The following is a 26,585-nucleotide window of genomic DNA, read 5'->3' as shown; positions in this document are numbered from 1 at the left end:
AGGGAGGCAAACCCATAAGAGACTTTTAACTCGAGGAAGCAAACAGAGTTGCTGGAAAGGAGGTGGGGGAATTGGGTAACTGGGTGATGGACATTAAGGAGGGCACTTGATATGCAACTGCTGAATCACTAAATTCTACCCCTGAAACGAGTAATACACTGTATGTCCCCTAAATTGGATTTATTTATTTATTTTTAAGATGTTATTAGACAGAAAGTGAGAGAACAAGTAGAGGAGGGGCAGAGGGAGAGAGAGAGGGAAAAGCAGACTCCCTGTTGAGCAGGGAGCCTGATGTGGGGCTCAATCCTAGGACCCCGGGATCATGAACTGAGCCAAAGGCAGACGCTTAACCAACTGAGCCACCCAGGCATTCCTAACTAAATGGGATTTAAATTTAAAAACTTCTAAAAACCAAAAATAACCTAGCCCAGAAAGTTTGATAATGTAGTTGGGGTTTTTTGTTTGTTTGTTTGGGTTTTAGGGTTGGTTTGTTTGCTTGTTCTTAGTTTATGTATGTGTGTGTTTAATAAACTTTTTATTTTAGTATAGTGTCAATTGCTTGTTTTAAATGCTGGTTTTTGGGGCGCCTGGGTGGCTCAGTGGGTTAAGCTGCTGCCTTCGGCTCAGGTCATGATCTCAGGGTCCTGGGATCGAGTCCCGCATCGGGCTCTCTGCTCGGCAGGGAGCCTGCTTCCCTCTCTCTCTCTCTCTGCCTGTCTCTCCATCTACTTGTGATTTCTCTCTGTCAAATAAATAAATAAAGTCTTTAAAAAAAAAAATTTAATAAATGCTGGTTTTTGTAACTATTCTCAATTTTTCTGGTTTGGTTTGGGGGCAGAAATTTGAGCTCATTGGTAATAGAACCAGGAAGCAGCACAGCTGGATGCGCCCTTCCCCACTTGAGTGGTTTTGCTGGCCTGTAGGCTCCTTGAACTGCCTGCAGATCTCTCTTGTGTGCTCTGCCCCAGCATTCCTGCTTGGCAGCTGTCATTCCTTAACCAAGTCTCCCACCTGCCATCCATTCGCCCGACCAATTTCTGGCAGTCAGTCACCCACCTTCCACACTCTGTTGGTGCAGGCCAGCATTCATTCCTCTCCATGTTGCTTTTTTCACTCAACAGTAAATACATCCTGGAGATCATTGTACATTAGGAAGTGGTGACATTCCTTATCCTTTTTGTAGCTGCATAGAATTCCATTGATATCGCCCTCTAATGTGTTTGCATAACACAGAATCATCATCTCATCTTGTCCCCTTTTTTAGCTTGTTCCTCTCTCCTCCCCCAACATCGTCCTCACCTAGAATAGAAGGCCCAGGGGAACAGGTCCTGGGTACACTGGTCTAGAGGTAGCTTCTACTACATATATTCTGCGTGTGGGAGTTCATGCTTTGCTGCTGGCCTCAGGAACAGAGACATGGTACGGAGGGATACATCTCCTTCTGGAGGTGGAACAAGGGGCAGCCGCACTAGATTTATGTTTTGTGACAATAGGAGCCTCACTTGGTAAGTACAAAAAGTCTTCTCTTCCCCTTCTTGGTCTTAGCTTTGCCATCATTCAGGGAAATTTTCAGAAGGAAAAATACCATCATTTGATATATGTCTTGACTTTCTGAAAACAGTTTCTTTGTTTAGAAATTTGTCTTACTGGGGTGCCTGGGTGGCTCAGTGGGTTAAAGCCTCTGCCTTCAGCTCAGGTCATGATCCCAGGATCCTGGGATCGAGCCCTGCATTGTGCTCTCTGCTTGGTGGGGAGCCTGCTTCACCCCCTCTCTCTCTGCCTGTCTCTGCCTACTTGTCTCTGTCGGTCAAATGAATAAATAAAATCTTAAAAAAAAAAAAAAGAAATTTGTCTTATTACTGTGGGATTATAAGATTTCAGGATGGCTATAGAGTAGGAGGCGTGAGAGAACTCATTCATACCTTCTACCGGCCCCCTGGGGAACACACCAGTCTTCAGGGCCCTTCTCTATAGTTTAAGAGCCTCTGAGTCTGCAAAATACCCTGTTCTTGACTACATTTGGGTTTTTGGTAAGTTTTTAGGAGTTCTGTAACCCCTGTGATATCAGAGGTAAACTTGCCCTTTACACAGCGATATTCTGGAGAATGGGTCTTCTGCAGGGTTTTTATTACCAAGTCTTTAGAGGTGTTGTGATCCAAAAGCAGGTTCAGAGTGACTGCTCAAAACTTCGTTTGTGTACAAAGATGATGCTGCCTTGCCTTCTGCGTCTAGTGCTGTTCACAGAGGAATTACCCTTCCTCCTGTCTATGTAGTAGTATATTGTTGTAAACTGTTATAACTAAGTTACAAACTTCTTAAGAGGCTAGTAGCAAATTAGCAGATCAGGGCTGCCAGACTGGTAAATCCTGGAAAACAAAGGCCATTGTTTTTCAGTATTCAACACTGGTTTTTACTCATGTCTATATTTAAATTAATTAAAAGTAAATACAATTTAAATTCAGTTATTCAGGTATACTAGCCATATGTGGCTGGTAGCATTTCAGTGTATAACACAAACAGAAAACATTTCCATCATCCCAGAGAATTCTACTGCATGGTGCCACTTAGAGTATTTGTTTTACACTAAATGGCAAATAGAGATCTTGTTTTCAGCACAACTTTTCTGTCTTTGGATGAGGTAAATGTCCTAATGCAGTCCTCTTCTTTTGGTCTAGTCTTTAGAAGAAGTGTGTGACCTCTTGCACGCAGCCCCATTTCAGAACATCCTGCCGAGAGTCCACGTGAAAGGTAAGTCTGTGTATCTCTTACCAGGGAGTGCAGACTAACCTTTGTAGTGGTGACACTTAGTCCTTGTGACCAGAGAACTTAGTGCCAGTTTTGTTTGAGTTTCAGTGCCTGTTCCATCATAACTGGAGGTAATTGGTAAGTAACATGGTTAGATTAATATTGAATAATTGAAGTATTAAAGGCTGAAAAGATATGTCTTGGATGTGCTTCAGAATAGCTACTATCCTGTTGTTTCATAATGGTTGAGTATCTATGAAACAAGAATGTCATGAGTTGATACTCATGCAGCGGGTGGGTACAGAGGGTTTTGTACTATTCTCTTATTTTGATTACATTTGGAATTTTTATGTTTCCAAAAATGAATATTGAACAGAAAGTCAGTCTTATCATTTTGAATTAAAATAAGCCAATTCTGTAATGTTCAGAGAGAATCTCTATATATAATGTTAACTTAAGAAATCTTTCATTTGTTTCTTTGACAAAATTAAACTTCAGCAATCGTTTTTCATGCAAAAAATTAAAATAAAAATGCAGAAATTAAAATATTTTTTCCACTGCAGAGGGAGAGAGACTTGATGCCAAAATGAAAAGACTGGAATCAAAGTATGCACCACTGCATCTTGTCCCTCTGATTGAAAGACTGGGGACCCCTCAGGTAATGCATACTGTGACAGCTGTCACTGCTGCAAGTTTGTTGTCCACATCAGGCCTGGGGCTGAAGCTTCAGATTACAGGCTCTGGGTGACCCTCCCTGGAAGGCATCATGAAGTTCGGTGGGCCTTCTTGGGCCTCAGTGTCTCCAGTGGAGTTCATAACAAGACCTTGTCACAGGGTGGTTGGGATGTACAAAGGGCTTAGAATATTATCTGGCACAGAAGACATACACAATAGATGTTACTTGTTTTTGTTGTCTATCTCTTCATAAAGAAGACTTTTTCAAAGTTTTTTTTTTTTTTAAGATTGTTTTTATTTATTTATTAGACAGAGATCACAAGTAGGTAGAGGCATGCAGAGAGGAAAGGAGAAGCAGGCTCCCTGCTGAGCAGAGAGCCCAATGCAGAGCTCGATCCCAGGACCCTGGGATCATGACCCGAGCCGAAGGCAGAGGCTTTAACCCACTGAGCCACCCAGGCACCCCCACAGTTTTTTAATAACAGAAAAAAGTGGGAGTCTCATACAGGAGGCAAGATATCAGGGTATAGTTCCATGATTTTATATCAAATTAAGCTAAATCAGGGTTTCTCAGATGCAGTACTGTCCTCAGTTTGGACCAGTTGTTTTTTTTTTTTATTTTATTTTTTTTTAAAGAATTTATTTATTTATTTGACAGGCAGAGATCACAAGTAGGCAGAGAGGCAGGCAGAGAGAGAGGAGGAAGCAGGCTCCCTGCTGAGCAGAGAGCCTGATGTGGGGCTCGATCCCAGGACCCTGGGATCATGACCTGAGCCGAAGGCAGAGGCTTTAACGCGCTGAGCCACCCAGGCGCCCCTGGACCAGTTATTTTTTATTGTGGGGATTTTCCTATGAATTGTAGGGTGATTAGCAGTGTCTTTGGTACAGCAGCCTTATGGAGACATAACTTAGAAGCAGCAGTTTGAAAAATGCCTGGGGCAAATGAAAGGGAGAGTAGTTTACTTATTTCAGAACTGTCATGCAAAACAGAAATCCTTGAGAGACTTCTCGAGGAACAAAGGAGCAGCAGGTGCCATGTCCATCCCCTGCCCCCCAGCATAAACACATGGCCTCCTGCAATAACCAGCACCATGCTGACACTCAACTCCTTCACTTGCTAACACTGCTGCCCCACTCCCCTGTGCTATGCTACAACAGATCTGCACCCTTTAGACAAATACGCTTCACTCCTGTCTCAGGAAGAACCATCCTGCAGAGGATTGGTGCTGCACAAACTTTGCTAACACCACCATACCATGGTCCCCCACTGCTCACCATTGCAGCTCTGCCCCTCAGTACCCCTTGGCCAGAGCTCATCTGGGGGGTACCACAGCCTGGCAGTATGCAAGCGCCTTAACAGGGGCCAGCACCACTTCCAAGTAACTCTTACCCCGCAGAGAGAAAAAGATAACCACACACATCAGTCAGACAGAGGGCCCAGCAGTGGGTTGGGGCAGACAGCTGGTCTGTCTGCAAGCTCTGCCCACCAACAAAAGTTCAGGGGACAACACAGGGAAACTTTGGTGCTACTGCATCTCTGGCAAACGCCTAGTCTGACTCAATTCAATCTGTAGGTGGTGCAAGACTAGCCCACTAACAACCCAGGGACCAAGTACTCCCCATAACAGACAGAGAGAGCCACTGAAGACAATTAGACTGAAGGAAAAAGCAGCTCAGCCACAACAGCAGGACATACACAACACATAGAGGAGATACCCCTGAAGTGCTAGGTTCTGGTGAACAGGGGACACTGCATAGCAGAGACCTTCTTCATAAGGCCACTACTTTCTTTCTTTCTTTTTTTTTTTTAAAGATTTTATTTATTTATTTGACACACAGAGAGAGATCACAAGTAGGCAGAGAGGCAGGCAAAGAGAGAGAGGGAAGCAGGCTCCCCGCTGAGCAGAGAGCCCGATGTGGGGCTCGATCCCAGGACCCTGAGATCACGACCTCAGCTGAAGGCAGAGGCTTAACCCACTGAGCCACCCAGGCGCCCCTAAGGCCACTACTTTCAAGAGCAGGAGACATAGCTGAATTTCCCAGCACTTAGAAACAGACACAGAGAATTAAAGAAAATGAAGAGAGAGAGGAATATGTCCCAAATGAAAGAATAGGGGAAAAAAAACCCACGAGAGACCTAAGCAAATGGAGATCAGTAATGTGCCTGATAGAGAATTTAAAGCAACCTTATAAAGATACTCATTGGGTTTAAAAAAAAGAGTGGAACACATCAATGAGACCCTTAACAACAACAAAGAGAACCGATCAGAGATAAAGAACACAATAAATAAAATTAAAAATACACTAGCTGGAATAAATAGAAGGTTAGAAGAGCAGAAGAACGTACCAGTGACCTGCAGGACAGAGAAATATAAAATAGTCAAGCTGAGCAGGTTAGAGAAATAAAATTATGCGGAATGAGATTTGATGTAGGGAACACAGCAACATGATCAAGTATAACAACATTTGTATTATTAGGGATCCCAGAAGAAGCGAGAGAAGGGGGGCAGAAAATTTATTTGAAGAAATAATAGATGAAAACTTCCCAAATCTGGGAAAGGAAAGAGAAGTCCAGATCCAGGAGTCACGGAGAGCCACCAACGAAATCTACCCAAGGATGTCCACACCAAGACCCGTAGTAATTAAAATGGCAAAAAGTAGTGATAGAGAATTTTAAAAGCAGAAAGCGAAAACTGTTATGTACAAGGGAAACCAAATGAAACTATCAAGATTCTTCAGCAGAAATTTCGAAGAACAGAAAGGAGTGGGATGATCTATAGAGTCATCATACTAAAAGGAAAAAATCAGCCAAGAATACCCTGTTCATAAGGCTATCATTCAGAACAGAAGGAGAGAATAAAAGTTTCTCACAAAAACACAAGTTAAAGGAATTTATGACCACTAAACCAGCCCTACTAGAAATGTTAAAGGGGATTCTTTGAGAAGGAAGGAAAAACCATAATTAAGACTAAGAAAAATTGGAAGCACAAAAACAATAAAAATAAACATATCCATAAAAGTCCCAGGACATACAAAATAAAAGGATGTCAAGTATGATACCATATACCTAAAATATGGGCGGAAGGAGTAAAGAATGGGTTTAAACTTAAGCGAACATCATCTTAATATAGACTGCAATATGCAGAAGATGTTAAATACAAACCTAATGTTAACCACAAATCAAAAACCAGTATCACACAGGCAAAACAATAAAGAGAAATGAATCAAAGTAAATTTCTAAAGAAAGCTGGCAAACTGAGAGAAGAGAGCAAGAGAAGAAAGGTACAGAGATAAACTACAAAAACAACCACAAGACAAGTACCAAATTGGCAATAAATACACATATATGAATAATTACTTTGAATGTAAATGTATAAAGTCTCCAATCAAAAGATATAGGGTGATAAAAATCTTAAAAAAAAAATTTTGTAAACCACGTCGGGCTCTCTGCTCAGCAGGGAGCCTGCTTCCCCCGCCTTTCTGCCTGCCCCTCTGCCTACTTGTGATCTCTGTCTGTGAAATAAATAAATAAAAATATATTTTTAAAAATTTATAAAAAGATACAGGGCGATGGAATGGATTAAAAAAAAAAAAAAAAGACCCATCTATGTGCTGCCTACAAGAGACTCATTTCAGACCTAAAGACACATGTAGATTGAAAGTGAGGGCATGGAGAAACATTTATCCTGCAAATGGATGTGAGGGTAAAGCCAGGGTAGCAATACTTGTAGTGGACAAAACAGACTTTAAAACAATTCTGTCACAAGATATAAAGAAAGGCACTGTATAAATCGTAAAAAGAACAATCCAACAAGAAGATAAAACAATTGTAAATACTTATGCCCCTAATATGAAAGCACCCAAATACATAAAGGAGTTAATAACAAACATAAAGTGAGTAACTGGCAGTAATACAATAATATTAGGGGAATTTAACACCCCACTTATCAGTGGACATCAAACAAAATCAACAAGGAAGCAATGGCTTTGAATAACACACTAAAGTATATAACATATATTCAGAACATCCCTCCTAAAACAGCAGCATACACACTCAAGTGCACACAAAACATCCTCCAGAATAGATCACATATTAGCCCACAAAACAAGTCTCAACAAATTATAAAAGATTGAAGTCATGCCATACATCTTTTCTGACCACAACACTATGAAACTAGAAGTCAGCCACAGGAGAAAATCTGGAAAGATCACAAATAACATGTTACTAAACAATAAATGGGTCAAACAAGAAATCAAAAAGGAAATAAAAAATTACATGGTAACAAATGAAAATGAAAACAATAGTTCAAAGTCTTAGGGATGCAACAAGGGTGGTTCTAAGAAGGAAGTTTATAGCAATGTAGGCTTACCTCAAGAAGCAAAAACAGTCCCAGACAACCTAACCTTACATCTAAAGGAGCTAGTAAAAGAACAGCTATCAGAACCCAAAACCAGCAGAAGAAAGGAAGGAATGAATATTAGAGCAGAAATAAATGAGATAGAATCTAAAATATATATAATGTAATAAATCTGAAACCAGGAGCTTGTTCCTTGAAAAAATCAAAATTGAAAAACCTTTAGCCTTTCATTTTAAAACCATTCATTTTTACAAAAGAAGAGAGGGAATACTCAAATAAATATTAGAAATGAAAGGGGCTCCTGGGTGGCTCAGTGGGTTAAAGCCTCTGCCTTTAGCTCAGGTCATGATCCCAGGGTCCTGGGATCAGGCTCTCTGCTCAGCAGGGAGCCTGCTTCCTCCTCTCTCTGTGCCTGCCTCTCTGCCTACTTGTGATCTCTCTCTGTCAAATAAATAAATAAAATCTTTTTTAAAAATGAGAAAAGAGGGCGCCTGGGTGGCTCAGTGGGTTAAGCCGCTGCCTTCGGCTCAGGTCATGATCTCGGGGTCCTGGGATCGAGTCCCACATCGGGCTCTCTGCTCAGCAGGGAGCCTGCTTCCCTCTCTCTCTCTCTCTCTCTGCCTGCCTCTCCATCTACTTGTGATTTCTCTCTGTCAAATAAATAAATAAAATCTTTAAAAAAAAAAAAAATGAGAAAAGAGAAATCACAACCAATACCACAGAAAGACAGTTATAAGAGAATATTATGAAAAATTATATTCCAACAAATGGACAACCTTGAAGAAATAGATAAATTGCTAGAAATATTTAACTTCCCAAACCCGAAGCAGGAAGAAACAGAAAATTTGAACAGACCAATTACCAGCAATGAAATTGAATCAGTAATCAAAAACCCAACAAACAGAAGTCCAAGAACAGACAAATTTACAGGTAAATTTTACCAAACTCTGTTCTTCTCAAACTATTCCAAAAAATAGAAAAAGAAAGGAAACTTCCAGATTTATTGCATGAGGATAGCATCACCCTGATACCAAAACTAGATAAAGACACCACCAAAAAAAAAAAAGAAGGAACTACAGGCCAAGATCTCTGATGAATATAGATGCAAAAGTCCTCAACAAAATACTAGCAAACCAAATCCAACAAATACATTAGAAGTCATTCACAATCATGTGGGATTCATTCCTGGGATGAAAGAGTGTTTCAGTATCCACAGGTCAGTCAATGTGATACATTGATAAGAAAATTGGATATAAACCATATGATCATCGGGACACCTTGGGTGGCTTAATCCATTAAGCATCGACTCTTGATTTCAGATCAGGTTATGATCTTAGGGTTGTGAGATCAAGCCCCATGTCAAGCTCCGTGTTTTTGTGGAGCCTGCTTAAGATTCTCTCTCCTTCTTCCTCTGCCCTTCCCTGTGCCCCAGCCCCCCCCCCAAAAAAAGAAAAAGAAAAAACATGATTGTTCGAATAGGTGCAGAAAAAGGATTTGATAAAGTACAACATCCATTCATGATAAAAACCTTCAAGAAAGTATGTTTAGAGGGAACATACTTCAATATAATACAGGTCTTACATGGAAAAACCCACAGTGAACATCATACTCAGTTGTAAAAAACAGACCTTTTCCCTTAAGGTTAGGAGTAAGATAGGATGTACACTCTGATCACTTTTATTCAACATAGTTACTGTCGGTTCTAGCCACAGCACTCAAAACAACAAAAAGAAAGGACATCCAGATTGGTAAGGAAGAAGTAAAACTTTCATTGTTTGCAGAGGACATGATAACTATATATATAAAACCCTGAAGACACCAACCAAAAAATGACTAGAACTGATAAAGGAATTCAGTATAGTCCCAGGATTCAAAATCAGTGCACAAAAATCCATTGCATTCTGTACACTAATGAAGCAGCAGAAAGAGAAATTTAGACCACAGTCCCATTTACAGTTGTACCAAAAATAGTAAGATATCTAGTAGTAAACTTAACCAAGGAGTTGAAAAACCTGTACTCTGAGAACTATAAAATATTGCTGAAAGAAACTGAAGATGATACAAACAAATGGATAGGTATTTCATGCTCATGGATTGGGAGAATAAATATTGTTAAATATCCTTTATCCAAAGCTACCTACAGATTTAATGCAATCCCTGTCAAAGTACCAAGAGCATTTTTCACAACTAGAACAAATAGTCCTAAAATTTGTATGGAACCACAAAAAACTCCCAAGAAGCCAAAGCAATCTTGAGAAAGCAAAACCAGGTTGGAGGTGTCACAGTTCTAGATTACAAGTTAGGCTGCAAAGCTGTACTAATCAAAAAGTATGGTACCAGCAGAAAAATGGTCAGTGGAACCAAATAGGAAGACGAGAAGCAATCCCACAATTATGTGGTTAATTAATCTTTGACAGAGGAGGAAAGAATATGAAATGGGAAAAAGTCTCTTCAACAAATGGTGTTGGGAAAACTTGATAACTACATGCAAACATAGAGACTTCACTGTGAGACCTCAATCCATAAAAATCCTAGAAGAGAATACAGTAATTTCTCTAACGTTGCCCATAACAATATCTTTCTAGATATGTCTTTTGAAGCAAGGAAAACAAAACATAATCTGTTAGGACTTCATCAAAGTAAAAACTTCCATATAACAGAGGATACAACCAACAAAACCAAAAGACAGCTGGTTAAATTGGAGGAGATATTTGCAAGTGACATCTGATAAAGGTTTATTCTTGAATATATATAACTTATACAACTCAACCCCAAAAAACAATCCAATTAAAAATGGGCAGAAGACATGAACATACATTTCTCTATAGAAGACATCCAGATAGACACATGAAAAGATGCTCAACATCACTCCTCATCAGGGAAATGCAAATCAAAACTATAATCAGGTATCATCTCACACCTGTCAGAATGGCTAAAAGCCCCAAACACAAGAAACAAGTGTTCCTGTAGATGCCCAGGAAAAGGAACACTTTGCACTATTGGTGGGAATGCATACTGGTGGATCCATTCTGGAAAACATTATGGAGGTTCCTCAATAAATTAAAAAGTAGGATTATCATATTATCCAGTAATCATACTACTGGATATTTACCCAAAGAATACAAAACACTAATTTGAAAGGTTATATGCACCCCCGTGTTTATTGCAACATTATTATAAAAGGTAGATTATGGAAACAGCCCACATGCCCATTGATAAATGAATGGATAAAGAAAATGTGGTATATATGTATTTACACAGACACGCGCACACACACACACACACACACACACACACACACACAAAATGGAATATTATTCAGTCATGAAAAATGAAATATTGCCATTTCCAACAATGTGGATTGTGCTCGAGCGTATAATGTTAAATGAAATAAGCCAGTCAGAAAGACAAATACCATATGATTTCACTCATACGTGGAATTTAAGAAATAAAACAAATGGGGGCACCTGGGTGGCTCAGTGGGTTAAGCCGCTGCCTTCAGCTCAGGTCATGATCTCAGGGTCCTGGGATCGAGTCCCGCATCGGGCTCCTGCTCGGCAGACAGCCTGCTTCTCTCTCTCTCTCTCTCTCTCTCTCTGCCTGCCTCTCTGCCTACTTGTAATCTCTCTCTGTCAAATAAATAAATAAATAAAAATCTTTAAAAAAAAAAATAAAAAAATAAAACAAATGAATACAGGAACAAAAAAATTAAAAAAAAAACCAGATTCTTTAACTACAACAAACAAATGGATGGTTACTGGATGGGGTGATGTGTGAAGTAAGTAAAGGGTATTAGGAGTATACTTGATGAGCACTGAGTAGTACATGGAATTTTTGGATCACTGTATTGTACACCTGAAACAAATATAACACTATATGTTATCTATATTGGAATTAAAATTTAAGAAAAAATTTTGAAAAAAAAAAAAACATAATATCCCTGGCCTCTACCAACTAGATGCCACTCACCTGACCCCAAGCTATGATAACCAAAAAATGTCTCCACACCTTGCCACATGTCCTTTGGAGGCAAAAGCACTTCCAGTTAAGAATAACTGTACTAGACAGTTCTCCTTGACTGAAATATATTTAAGCTACAAAGACCTTTATGTAATAGCTGATATATTTATGTTGTTGATGCTTATTTATAAAAATCCTCTTCTGCAAATTAAGATAGTTTTCCAGTAAGTCAGAAACAAATCTGGGTAGTTTGGTTTCAGCAGCCCTCCTACCCTGGCTCATAACGTTCTATTCTTTGTGCAGCAAATTGCAATAGCAAGAGAGGGGGACTTGCTGACAAAGGAGCGTCTCTGCTGTGGCCTGTCTATGTTTGAAGTCATCCTGACTCGGATCCGGACCTTTCTGGATGACCCCATCTGGCGTGGGCCTCTGCCCAGCAATGGAGTCATGCATGTGGATGAGTGTGTTGAGTTTCACAGACTCTGGAGTGCCATGCAGTTTGTCTATTGTATTCCTGTGGGAACCCACGAGTTTACAGTCGAGTAAGTATGTGTTCAGTGGATGGGGAAGTGGGAGCAGGCTAACACAGAAGACTGCATTCCTCTGGAAGTTCACTAAAAGTTTGCTGAGCTGCTTTAAAGCCATTAAGTGGAAGTACTTACTTCATGCTCAGGAGGTGACTCAGGGTGTTCTCTGAACCCATGGAAACTTGGGCAAGTTGGGTACGCATTTTTCTAGGGGGAGGAGGCGAGGAGTGTCCATAGCTTCCCAAAGTCATTCTTCTTTAAAGGAGTCCATGATCTTAAAAAATGGTTAAGAATGTGCCAGAGGAACCCAAAAGAGATGTTTATCAAAAAGAAAGACACATCTGCTGCTCACCGTTCCCTTGCTGGCCTGTTGCAAGTAGATTCCTTGGTCATTGACCTCTGGACACAAACTTAGAGAAGAGTTTATTATTTTTTTTGTTGATTACCCATTGTACTTGTTCCTTCTTGTTTCTAGGCAGTGCTTTGGCGACGGGCTCCACTGGGCTGGCTGTATGATCATTGTACTTCTTGGGCAACAGCGGCGCTTTGCTGTCCTGGATTTCTGCTACCATCTACTTAAAGTCCAGAAACATGATGGCAAAGATGAGATTATAAAAAATGTGGTATGTGAAAGAGACTTATACCATATGTGGAAGTTTCACAAAATAATCATACTTTGTACTTATTAAAAGGCCTTTTTACAGAATGCTTTTCATCCCGGTACATTAGAATGCTTTTCATCCCGGTACATAAGCTGACAACAACTGAAGCAGCTTTCTTTTCATTTCCAAAATGAATCTAAATATACTTGATAAGTAAAGCAGTCAGGCAGTTAAAGTGCTAATTTTTCCATTTTCTTTCTCTTTTTAGGGTACTTAGATCTGCTTCATATTATACAGCCTTATAGGATCTGCCTTTTCAGATTATTGGCGTACCATTCCAGTTTCTTTTTTTGTGGCCAAAGGGTGTGTGGTTTTTGTTTGATTTGTTGGTTGGTTTGCTTGTTTTGGCTGCCTTTAGATCATTTTCTCTTTGTCATTTTATGGATTCTTTGTAATTGAATTCTAAAAGTACTCAGCCATTATCTTTTCAAATATTTTAGTTTTTTCTCCCATTCTCTCTATTCTCCTCTTTTAGGACTGCAGTTACGTACTTGCTAGACATTCTTCTGGTTCCCTTACCCCTTACCATGTTAGTTTTCAAATTAGTTTCCTAATCCACAAAAGACTGCCAGAGACTTAGTGGTTTAAAATGACACCCATTCTCTCAGTTCTCTCAGTCAGAAATCTGGGCACAGCTTGACTCATCTGGGTCCTTTATCATCTCAAGGCCAAAACTAATGTATCTGTAGGGCTGTGCTCCTTTCTGGAGCATCTAAGGATGAATTTGCTTCCAGGCTCATTCAGGTGGTTGGCTGGACACAGTCCCATGAAGTTGGAGGACTGAGGTCCCCATTTCCTTGCTGACCATTAGCCCGTATCTCAAGTCCCTCCCTCGCTTCCCAGTCTTTCAACTTTTCTTTCTGCCATATCTCCTGCCTCCACCTAGAGCAAGTTCTTTTCTCATTTTATTAGATTGGGGGCTCACCTGGAAAATCTAGGGTACTTTCCCCATTTTTAAAGTCTATAATCTTAACTACATTCTCAAAGTCTCTTTTGCCTTGGAAGGCAACATGTCTATAGGTTCTGGGGATTGGGGCGTGGAGGTCTTTGAGGGGCCATTCTAATTCCCATATCTTCATTTTCTGATCTCTCTGGTCTGTTCCCAGAAAAGTGTATTATTTAGTTAACTGATTCACTTCAGCTCTACTGTTTTTAATTTTGAATGAATTTATATTTAAAAGTTTGATTTGGTTCTTCAAATCTTGGTGGTAATTGATAATTTTGTCTTCGATTAATTTTTTTTTTTTTTTTTTACAAATTTCATGTATATCTTGTAATTCTATTATTTGACAGAGATCACAAGTAAGCAGAGACGCAGGCAGAGAGAGAGGGGGGAAGCAGGCTCCCGCTGAGCAGAGTCCAATGCGGGGCTTTCACTCACTGAGCCACCCAGGTGCCCCTGTAATTCTAGTATCTGAAGCCTCAAAGGTTATCTTAAACTCTGAAATGTTTTGTGTGCTGGGTTTATTTGCCAGCTCTTGTCCAGTTGAACTTAGATTGCTTTTCTTTTCTTTAAAATTTACTTTATTTGAGGGAGAGGAAAATTCAAGCAGATTGCATGATGTTTGGAGCCTCACGTGGGGCTCAATCTCATGACTTTGAGATCACAACCGAAGCCAAAACCAAGAGTCAGATGCTCAACTGACTTGACCTCCCAGGCATCCCATGGATTGCTTTTCTCCCTAGATTTTTTTTTTTCCTCCCTGGATTTTTATTTGCTTCTCATCTCCACAGACTGTTAGCAAAATTGGAGTCACTTTAGAGGGGCCTAGCATTATTGGGAGTTTCTCGGTGTAATCCCACTTGGTTATACCTCCATCCCATTGCCACTGGTGTCATCTGTCCCTTAGGAGGTCTTGGCTTCCGCTTTACCTCCTGCATAGACAAAACCTGCAATGCTTTTTAAAGTGTCATCTTGTGTGTGTGTGTGTGTGTGTGTGTACATGAGTGTGTTATCCAATTCTGTTATACTAGCAGTCTTATCAAGTATCCTGTTGACAAGAACTGGAATCTAAGACTTATAGTGGCATTTCTCCACTGACATTCTGTACATTCCCAGTTTTAAGTACACAGCAGGTTAATACCTATGTGTTGAATGAATAGGTCTATCAGTTGTACAGGTAATATAGTTAGTAGCATGAAACCAATGGAGATGTGCTTAAATTCAAAATGTATTCATTGTTCCAACAGGTACATTAGAGAGATAGATATGTGTGCTAGTTTGCTGTAATTTTTATGAGAAAATGTGAAAATCCTGCCATTTTGAAACATGAATAAATGTACATGTTTTGATAATAAAACATCCTAATTTTAATTGTTGCAGCCATTAAAGAAGATGGTAGAGAGAATTCGCAAGTTCCAGATTCTAAATGATGAAATAATTACTATCTTGGACAAGTACTTGAAGTCTGGTGATGGAGAAAGCACCCCCGTGGAGCATGTTCGCTGCTTTCAGCCACCTATCCACCAGTCCCTGGCCAGCAGCTGAGGACATGTACATCAGGTTTTTGAAGAGTCTCAGTACTGACTGCATTTAATAACTTTTAAGGGCATGTTTTCCTTTCCATAAACTATTTAGTGAGATTTTTAGGGACTATTTTTCCTTATCTCTGTGCCTGTTAAAGGGGGTACTTTTCAATTTAAAAGCTTAAATTTTATAAAATTGACTTATTTTTCTAGACTAAAATTGTATATGCCTTTGGTAATTAGAAAGTCTGAGAATATTGGCTGCTGATTGTTGCCATCATGTTCTTACAGAGTAATTTTCCGTTTTTTCTATGGAATGTTCCAACAGCTAGCTATGTCAAATTGCTGCTGAGGTCATCCATTTATTCCTTAGCAAAGGATCGATAATGTTTGGGGAAAAATTTACAGACTTAAGAAACATACTACCAGCTCATTGTAATAAAATGCACTACCAATTAGAATTAAACTTAATTATTTAGCTTTTGTTCGGGGATTTTTCCTGATAGGTCTTTTATGAGTAACCTTTTCTAAGTCATTGTTCCCTTCCCTTTTTTGTGTCAGTGTTTCAGAAAATAGTGAACTTGATTCCTCTGCTTCTACTAAATCCAGTTGTGACAGAATCTAATTTGTAGGGTATGATTTAAAGGTTACAGAAATAAAGCTAATAAAACTTACTTGTGTTTATTCATTTAGTATTGTGACCCGGTGCCCTGGTTGGGGCAAGATACTTTACTTATTTGTACAGACCTGGCCCAGGAGATCTAGTCTAGGTCACCTGCCACCTTGAAAGAAGGGACAAGATCATGATAGGGAGTAATTGCCTTATGGCTTTGGAAACAGAACACTAAAACCCATCATACAGCTACTGAAGATAAAGTCTGTGAACTACTCCATTGGACTCTTTAATCTTGAGTTACTATGAAATAGAACTGTTCATTACCAAGTTACCTAAAAATGTTGCTTTAGGTAATGTAACTAACACTGGGACCAGCATTCTGCCACAGACTGAGGGCAGTATCTGCTCACCCTATACTGAAGTATAGACTATGAGGAATTATGATTAATGCTAAATTCTCTAAGACTCCATTATAAACCAAATTTAAACATTTTTTAAACATTAATGCAATTTCCAGTGCTATTAAGATGTTGAATTAAGGGGCCGCCTGGGTGGCTCAGTGGGTTCAAGCCTCTGCCTTCAGCTCAGGTCATGATCCCAGGGTCCTGGGATCGAGCCCCACACTGGGCTCTCTGCTCAGCGGGGAGCCTGCTTCCCCCTCTCTGCCTGCTCTCTGCCTACTTGTGATCTCTGTCTGCCAAGTAAACAAATAAAATCTTTAAAAAAAATGTTTTTTTAAATGTTGAATTAAGAATTTATATTAATCTGCATTCTGAGTGCCATATCACAGCCATGGGGGTGAAAAATTGGTTCTTACTCTATTTACTATATATCTGTACTTTGTACAAAAGTATATATATAGTAAATATATATACTTTTGTACAAAGTATATATAGTAAATAAACACATAGTGTATCTGTGATATTAAGATTACATGGGGGAGGCAGTTAGAAAAACAGTGTCCACAAAGGCTCCTTAGAAGATTAAAAAATGCTGGGGAAAGGGATTTTATTTCGTGAAACGTGGAGACCATTAACTCTGCCCTAATAAAGCCAGTGGAGAGCTGTGTGGCAGGACACCATCACTATAGTGAGGCTCTGGCAATCCCCTGGCAAGGACAGTGAGGCACCAGTGGTGACTGGTTACATAGGAGGGATCAAGCTGTAGGACCTTGGGCAGGAGCAGCACAGTGGGAGCAAGCCCATGTTCTTCCTGCAACCTAGGTGGAAATGGTTTACTTTTTTAAAACCCAGTTGATTGCTATGATGATAGGTTCTGAAGCTGGATGGAGTTCATTATACTAGTCTACCTTTTTTGCATACATTTGAAAGTTTCCATATACATTTTTTCATGGACATTTTTAAAAGACCAAAATATACAATGGTCTAGGGGCGCCTGGGTGGCTCAGTGGGTTAAGCCGCTGCCTTCGGCTCGGGTCATGATCTCAGGGTCCCGGGATCAAGTCCCACGTCGGGCTTTCTGCTCAGCAGGGAGCCTGCTTCTTCCTCTCTCTCTGCCTACTTGTGATCTCTCTCTGTCAAATAAATAAATAAAATCTTTAAAAAAAAAACAAAAAACAAAAAAATATATATATATACAATGGTCTGAACAAACACTAAAGCAAAGTAAAATACTGGGTACAAAGAAACCATTATTTTATAACCACCTTGTTTGTTCTAAGCATTCAGACTTAGAAAGGAACTGTTTCAATTTGTCTTTTTATTATAACATGAGCTAAATTTAAGAAATTAGTCTTTTGACTTTATTTCCCAGAGTTGTTAGAAGATCTAAATGACAATGTAACTCATTATGAAAATACACTGAAAAGTACAAGAGCTGATGTAAAATGGTAAATCAATATTCCAAGTATCAAGGAATTAGAGTAAGTAAAGAATGAAACCAGTCAGGCTGCAGCCTGACATATGTAGGATGCACTGGTTTAGCAAGGTGCCATCAAGGAATAGGAAGACCATCAAATGTGGGGTGATTAAGTCACAATGTGAGAAACATCTCCCATGGGGCAAGTTCCTACCCTTTATTGTTTGGTAAATTTGAATTTTTCTTCATTTCATAACTTAGGATTCTCTTAAACCAACATTTCAAAATTTAAAAAAATTCATCAAACTGGAGTCATTCTTACAGGTAAGGTAAATCACCGGATAAGGTATTAGGAAAATTTTGTTCCTTTTAAATCAAAAAGCCTTCAAATGGTCAGGGATTGATGGACTGGGGATGACAAATGTACATTTCAGATTTTAATCACCAATGAAAAAATAAAGCATTTTTATCGACTTAAAACTGTCAGTGCATTTAGATTGTGGTGAAAGAAAAATTTAAAATACCTCTATAATAATAGAATGTTAATAGAAATTGGCCATGTACTGAGGTCATTTTAGTGAGCTACCATCATGTAAATATAATAATTTCTTGGTCCAAATCAGTGAAACTTATAAAAGATTGTCTCCAGAGAACATTTTTTGACAACAATGCTTTTTCAGACACATTCTGATATTCAAATTCACTTGATAACACAATTACAGATTAACCTTTTAATTACATTTTTCTTAAAAAACTGTGAGATTTCCATTTCTTCGGGAGATATTTTCACCACTGTGTTGTTCAATTCCACAGGTCAAGTTTTCTTCATTATTATTAAGAACTTCATACATGTTAGAGAGATTGCCATTCATTGCTTTTTCGTCTTTTCGAAAAGACACAGGGAGACTTGCTAGACTAAAGCTGACGTCTTTAAAGGCATGCAACAAAAATATTCCCACAATGATTGTAAAGAAGCCACTCAAAGTACCAATGACATCATCAATAGGCATATCTTGCCATTCCTTAAAAAGGATAGCTGAACAAGTTAAAACTGATGTTGTAAAGAATACATAATATATTGGAGTCACAATGGAAGTGTTGAATATATCCAGGGCCCTGTTCAGGTAATTAATCTGTGTGCTCACACAGACTATAAGGCTCAGCAGCAGAATCCAGGCCAGGGGATGTCTTAGCACAGGTTTTCCAGCAAACAGCTCTTTGATAGCAATGCCCAGGCCCTTAACACAGGAGACTGAAAATGCTCCAATTACAGAGCAGATTGTTATGTACACAAGAATGTTTGTCTGTCCATGCGAGGTCACCACCACAAGATTAGTATCAATAACACAATGACCACAAGTGTTGCAAAGACCACAAAACCTGGGGGAGGCAAAGAAAAGTTGTATTTAGTCAAATGCGTAAGTACTAAAAAAAAACCCTGAGAATCCAAAACAAGTATTAACTCAATAGGAAGGAGAAAAGGTGTAACCTTAAAATAAGTATTTTCTTCCTTTTGCTGCCCCAGCAAAAGTATAGCCATAAAAATTTAGTTAGATGTATATACTGGAAGATTACACGATGCTTCATATTCATAAACTGTTACTAACATTTTTAACATAGCACTTTAAGGCTCATGATAATTAGATCACGGAAAATGGAGATGAGGCTGATTCGCAGCCATCCACTCTAGAATAGCTCACTACACTTCCCACCCACTGGAATGCCCTAACTCCAAGAATGGAAACAATCAAACTAATGGAGAGAAATCACAAGATGACCTTGAACACTCAAAAATTTACAGATGCTAGGGGCGCCTGGGTGGCTCAGTGGGTTAAGCTGCTGCCTTCAGCTCAGGTCATGATCTCAGGGTCCTGGGATCGAGCCCCACATCGGGCTCTCTCCTCAGCAGGGAGCCTGCTTCCCTTCCTCTCTCTGCCTGCCTTTCTGCCTACTCGTGATCTCTGTCAAATAAATAATAAATCGTTAAAAAAAAAAGGCATTTGTGGGAAGAGAAGCTATATATGCCTAGGTTTTTAGAAACCAAATAGACAAAAATGCCAGAGAGTGGAGTGAAGACACCTACAGTCTTGGAATGCTGACACAGACACTGCCATTAAAAGTTCATCCAGGTGGATGGTCCAAGTAAACATCCCAGGGTATCAGCTGAGAATCTATGATTAAGAAATACATGCAAAATGGAAAGAAACCAGCCTCAACAAAGAGTGAAACAACACTTCAAGTTAAAGGTGATCTGCAGGGCACCTGGGTGGCTCACCCGGTTACCCTGTATTGTGCTCCCTGCTCAGTGAGAAGCCTACTTCCCCTTCTCTCTGCCTGCCTCCCTGTCTACTTGTGATCTCTATAAAATAAAAAAATATTTAAAAAAAAAAGAAAGAAAGAAAAAGTGTCCAACAAAAAAAAAATTTAGGTTTATTCTGAAGGAATAAAACATCACTTAGAGCCTTTACACTTTTTAATATTCTATGCCCAGTATTTAATCAAAACTGCCTAAAAACAAAACTAAATGACTAAAGCAAAAGAAAAAACAGAGCCCACAAACAATCCCAATATTGAAGTTTGCAGAAATACTTTTAAATAACCAGGTCTCTTTGGGGACTTGCTGCACAACACAACACATGTGGGTAACAATAGTGTACTGTACATCTGCAAAATGTTGAAGGTGAATTTCACGTTTTGTTTGGTTTTTCGGACACATACACAACTAAAGAGCAAAAGCAAGCTCTTGGAAATTAAAAATGTAATAGCAGAAATAAAAACTCAAAGGGGCTGCGAAGATAAAACTGAGGAAATCTCCCTGAAGGCAGAGCTAAAAAGAAAAAGCAGTAAAAACAGGAAGATGAAAAAAAAATATGTATAATATATAAATTAAATTACTATATATTTATATAATTATAAAATAAATATATAAATATATAATGTAAATACACACGTACACATATACACATACATATATACATATACGTATATATGTACGTATTTATACATATTGTGTGTATACGTATATATGTACATGTGTATATATACATGTGTATATGTTCGCGCATGCATGCGTCTGAAAAGTCACTGTATATTGCAGGAGGTCCAATCAACAGAAGAGTAAGAAGAATTTCATAAAGAGAAAAGAAAGAATATCAAAGAACAAATTTGATTTCCTAGAATAAGATAGACATTTCCAAATTTTAAAAAATCCATCAAATACCTAGCACAATGGATAAAAACTAGCCCACATCTAAGTACCTCAGTGGAAAATTTCAGATGATGAGGGCAAAGAGGACATCCTAAAGGTTGCTAAAGACAAAATATGGTAACATATAAAAGATAAAGAATTGACTGTCATTTCTTAGCAACACTGGAAGTGAGAAGACAATGAGGTTACATGGACTAAAGACATTTTTATATATACAAGGACTTAAAAAGTCTCATCTCTTCTGTGCCTTTCTTGTCTCCTGCAATAGTGGCTCCAACCAAAATGAAGGCGCAAACCCAGGATTCAGAGCCAAGAAAAAAGTGAAGGGGATCCCTTCAGGATGCTAATGAAGAAAAGTCCACAATAACAAATGTGCCAGCAGCTCAAGATACCAGCCTGGACTAAGGCCAAATAAGATTTTGGGAGAAATTTCCAGAAGAGATGAAACTGCAGAATACCTAATGTGTTTGAAATTACTGAGGGTAGAATTAAGACCCTGGAGTAGAGTTTTAAGACAGATTGATAAATTCATAGAAAAGTGATCAAAAAAGATCATTATCCGTTAAGAAAAAAAAAATACAAAGAAGGAAAAGTAGTTGTATATGTCTAAGCTGGGAATAAAAGTTATATAATGACTATAATGTAAATAAATCATTTAAACAAAATCAGGCAGATACACAGATGATGCCTAAAGCCAAGAGTAGCAGCACCTTAAGCATGTTACTTAGACACACAGAGTTAAAGAACAAAATAAACAAGGCATCTGGGGCTGGTAGAAGAAGAAAATGACCATAATTTTTCATAATAAGCCATGAAGAACAATTTGCCTCTTTATATGCACATAAAATTTTGGTTAAAATAAAAACTAAATTAAAAACTAAAATAGTGGGACACCTGGGTGGCTCAGTTGGTTAGACGACTGCTTTAGGCTCAGGTCATGAGTCCCACATCGGGCTCCCAGCTCCACGGAGAGTCTGCTTCTCCCTCTGACCTTCTCACTCATGCTCTCTCTCACTACCTCTCTCTCAAATAAATAAATAAAATATTTTTTTTTAAAAAAGTAAAATAGTGAGACTAATAAAGCTTTTCTTATTTCTTACCTGGATCTCCCAGCTTGTGAGACATTTCATTTAAAGTCTCAATCTCTTCTTCTTTTGGAGCATGAATGACCATAACTGTAGATCCTAAAATACTTAGCAAACATCCAATTTTCCCATGAAGATTAAGTCTTTCATTTAGAAAGTATGAAGAAAGAATGGCACTAAAATGGGGGAGGGGAGTGGAGAACATTAAAATTATGAATTACTTCTCTCATTTTTAAAAATCAACATAACACAGAATTTAAATTATTAAAAAACTATTAACACTACAAACTTGTGAAGGTTCTCTGGCTTTCAGAAAAGGCACATTCAATCATAAAATGGAAGTTTCCAGCAAAACAATGGCACACTAAACCAGTATAGTTCCCATATTTCTACTATAGAAAATCAGTATGAAATTCACAATAAACGGAGGTATAATATAAATTTATAATCTAAGACTCTACGTCCAAACCAGTGCTTAAAATTTGCTCAACTTTAATTTATCCATACTGGTTGATGCAGCCTTTCTATGCGTTCATGTCATTCTATATAATTTGCCTATTAAATGAAAAAGTTTTAATACTTAAAAGCCAGTTTTAACCAAATCTAAAAAACATATAACGTAAACCTATAAATATGACATAACATACAGAAAATTAAGGGTAAAAGACATATACCACAATGCATCTTTATATACTAGATTATACAGTATCTTGAAAAATTATGTAACTTAAATATAATACTGACTTATACACAAACACACTACCCTGGGGGAAACAAAGACTTTATTAAAAAAAAACCTATCAAAAACTTTGAGAATAGTAACCAAAATCCAAACTTCAATATGGGCTTTGCCGTTTGGGCTAATCATTAAAATAATAGAAAAAGGACAAGTTTTGGACTGCTCCTTCCAAAGGGGTACCCCCAGAGCAGTCTTCAGAGGTACACAACCTTGTACCAATCATTGTTTTACTGTAGGTATGGAAACTGACTTATCACCAACCACCATTTTACCAAAGTGTCTATGTCTCAAATGTTAAGTGCTGTGACAAGTCAAACTTGAAATTTTAAAAAATTTTAATAAAAGCGAGACAAAGCATGGGAGCGTAATTTCTGCTACAAATTGACAGCACGCCTGTGCACAAAAGAGAACCCTTTAAAAGCACAGCTTAAAAAAAAAGTTCTCAAGATTGTTTAAATGTCAATTATGCTGAGCATGTGCAATTAGAATGCTTTATGGACTAATATACTGACTACTGTCCCTACACAAGCAGCATAGCATCCTTACCTTACTAGGACGCTGAGAGCTCCTAATGGAGTCACTAGGGTGGCTGGTGCAAAGGCATATGCAGCAAAGTTAGCCACCTCACCGGCTCCCACTTGGAGATAGACAACAAAAGAAAACTGTCAGAACAAATCACTCAAAATGAAAAGGTCTGTATGTTATTTTCATATACAGTTGACCCTTGAACTTACCAGGAGTTTAAACTTTCAGGATCCACTCAAGGTTATTTTGTATGATTTTCTTTCCTCTAGGTTATTGTTTGGAATACAGTATATAATACTTATACAAAGTATGTGTTAACAAAAGCCTTTACTAAGGCTTCTGGTCAATAGTATGCTAACAGTAAAGCTTCTGGGAGTCAAAAGTTATATGCAGCTTTTTAACTGCACAGGTCACTGCCCCAACTACCATGCTGCTGAAGGGTCAAAGGTACATTTATATTTTTTATATGCTACTTCAATTGTATTTAGTAATTTCTTTATTTTTTCCCATCTACTCATAAGGGTTCTCCTGTAAATTATCAACATTAGAACAGAATCCAAACCAATTAGAAAAAATAATAATCTGTAATTTTAATTGAAGAGATCCAATTTATCTTACATATAATTTTTTTTAATTTAATAAATACTTATACCCTATCACAACAAACAGAAATCAATTAAAAGCAGCTAAAACTGTGTGAAAACATCTCTCCTAAGTCTTTTTCATTAGTTTGGGTTTTTTTTAACCCAACTCATATTTAAAGACATCCTTAGGTACCTATAATGGGCCAGATGCTGTTCTAGGATCAGGAAACAGAGCAGTAAACAAAACAAAAATACTGTTCTCCTGGCACCTGGGTGGCTCAGTCAGCTAGGCATCTGCCTTTGGCCGAGGTCATGATCCCAGAGTCCTGGGATGGAGTCCTGCCTCCAGGTTCTGCTTGTCCCTCTCCCTCTGCCCCTCCCCCTGCTTCTGCTCACTCTCTCTCTCTCTCTCTCTCTCTCTCTCGTGCTCTCTCAAATATTTTTAAAAAATGAAAATACTGTTCTCCTAAAAATTTACATTTTAGTGAAGGAAAACAGGCAAAATACATGTCAAGTACTTAACATGAAGTGTACAAAGGAATGGAGTGTTGGTGAAGGCAGCCCTGGGGTCAGAGATAGCCAGGGCCTCATGGTACACAACCTTTGTGAATCCTGATACAAATTTCATCTGAATTGAAAAGACACTAGGGAATCTTATGCAGGGGATGTAATCTTACAGAAAGATCACTTATGGCTACTGTATTTTCCAAAATGGTTATATCAAGTTTCACTGAGCAGAATATGATAGTTCCTTTCGTCCCACTTGGAACAAAAAGTTGTTAATCTGTTAATGGAAAATGGAATTATTTTATTATTCTTTCAATTTGCATTTCCCCTTTTCATGTGTTCACTGGCCAAGTAAAATCTTTTAGTGAAGCAGCTGGTCAACTATTTTTCCTGCTGGGCTCTTAAACTATTTGTTTTCTCTTACCGAAATGAGGTAATTCGTTACATATTTTGGACATGAAACTTCTGTGGGTTAAAAACATGTCCTTTTTTTTTTTTTAAACTTTCTGTAATTTGCCTTTTCGTTCTTTTATACTCTTGACCAAAAGTTCTTAATTTTAACATCAAATTTTAAAATATTTTCCTTTGTGGTAGGTGCTTCATACAAGTTGTATGAGAATAATTTTTTTAAAGATTTTATTTATTTGAGAGAGAGAGATCACAAGTGGGCAGAGAGAGAGAGAGAGAGGGAAGCAGGCTCCCTTCTGAGCAGAGAGCCTGATGCAAGACTCGATCATGAGACCCTGAGATCATGACCTGAGCCAAAGGCAGAGGCTTAACCCACTGAGCCACTTAGGTGCCCAAGAAATCATTTTTATTTAATTATTCTTTAATTCCAGAATAGTTAACATACAGTGCTATTAGTTTCAGTGTACAATTAAGTGTACTTCTAATCCCCTATCTTACCCATTTCTTGTAATGAGAGATCTTTCTTAAAATTCTTTTAGTGTTCTACCTTTCACGTTTAAGCTTATGAACCACCTGGAGTTGATCTTTACAAATAGAGTACAGTAGAAATCAAACTGTAATTTTTCCATATGGAATGTTACAGCAATATTTATTGTAAAGCACATTTCCCTATTTCAATACCACCTTTGCAATAAACACACAGTGTGTGGGTGTTTCAAGGTTCTCCATTCTATTCTACTGGCTTATGTATTCTGACATGCTACCATACTGACTTAATTAGTGCAGCTTCATAATAAAGCTCGATGGCCCAGTATAGCAAATACTTGGACCTTTGCGAATATCTGCTTAGGGAAACAAAAGCAAAACTCAACTTTTAGGACTTCATCAAGATAAAAAACTTCTGCACAGCAAAGAAAACAATCACAAAACAAAAGGCATGGGACACCTGTGTGGCTCAGTTGGTTAAGCAGATGCCTTCCGCTCAGGTCATGATCCCAGCTTCCTGGGATTAAGTCCCACATTGGGCTCCTTGCTCGGTGGGGAGCCTGCTTCTCCCTCTGCCTCTGCCTGCCACTCTGTCTGCCTGTGCTCGCGCTCTCTCTCTCCCTCTCATTCTCTAACAGATAAATAATATCTTTAAAGAAAAAAAGGTGGGGGAACAAGATGGTGGGGAAGTAGGAGGAGGCTTTTCAACCTGTACCCTAAAGTGAGCTGATTACCTACCAAAGAATTCCGATCACCCATGAAATCAGTCTGAGATCAGAATTATACACATCTGGATCTCTATAGGGGCAGAAGACGCCAATGAGCAGGTAAAGCGGAGTGGGAACGTCGGACTGATATCAGAAGATAAACAAAAGGGGGAGGGAGCCACCAGAGGCAACAGATTGGAAAGTAATATCCCTAATACGAGAGTGCCCTGCATCTGGGGACCAGCATTAACTTGGAGACTGGTTGAAAACACTCAAAAAGAGCAAAGGATCGCGGGGGGGGGGGGAGGGGGGGGTTGTTGTGGGAATCGGAGTGGGTAGGGACAGGGGCTTAAGTCCCCGGACCCAGGACAGCCTCCCCTGGTGCTGAGCCAGAGAGAGTGCAGCAGAGAAACCAGGTCTTGGTCCCTGAGTCGCCAGCACGCCCAAGAACGCGTGGGGTCCGGCTCCTGTGAGGGGCTGGGAGCCTCACTAGACAACAGAATGCAGAG

General features: G+C 38.8%; 2 protein-coding genes across 2 annotated transcripts in view; one reads left to right on the top strand and one right to left on the bottom strand.

The window, feature by feature from the left end:
* CYFIP1 (cytoplasmic FMR1 interacting protein 1) overlaps positions 1-16,067 on the top strand; it is a 121,046-nt gene extending 104,979 nt beyond the window's left edge. The window contains exons 27-31 of the mRNA XM_032342325.1: positions 2,676-2,748; positions 3,309-3,403; positions 12,042-12,280; positions 12,741-12,888; positions 15,251-16,067. Coding sequence (XP_032198216.1) covers positions 2,676-2,748; positions 3,309-3,403; positions 12,042-12,280; positions 12,741-12,888; positions 15,251-15,415 — 720 coding nt within the window. The 3' untranslated portion in view covers positions 15,416-16,067. The remainder of the gene's footprint in view (positions 1-2,675; positions 2,749-3,308; positions 3,404-12,041; positions 12,281-12,740; positions 12,889-15,250) is intronic.
* Positions 16,068-17,708: 1,641 nt separating this feature from the next.
* The window catches only part of NIPA2 (NIPA magnesium transporter 2), a 31,749-nt gene continuing 22,872 nt past the window's right edge, over positions 17,709-26,585 (bottom strand). The window contains 4 exon segments of the mRNA XM_032342327.1: positions 17,709-19,157; positions 19,160-19,207; positions 22,136-22,296; positions 23,406-23,496. Of these exon segments, the coding sequence (XP_032198218.1) occupies positions 18,574-19,157; positions 19,160-19,207; positions 22,136-22,296; positions 23,406-23,496 (884 nt within the window). The 3' untranslated portion in view covers positions 17,709-18,573.

Source organism: Mustela erminea, chromosome 5 (genome assembly GCF_009829155.1).
Source record: "Mustela erminea isolate mMusErm1 chromosome 5, mMusErm1.Pri, whole genome shotgun sequence".
Lineage (NCBI taxonomy): Eukaryota > Metazoa > Chordata > Mammalia > Carnivora > Mustelidae > Mustela > Mustela erminea.
This window is presented reverse-complemented; position numbering and strand designations above follow the sequence as displayed.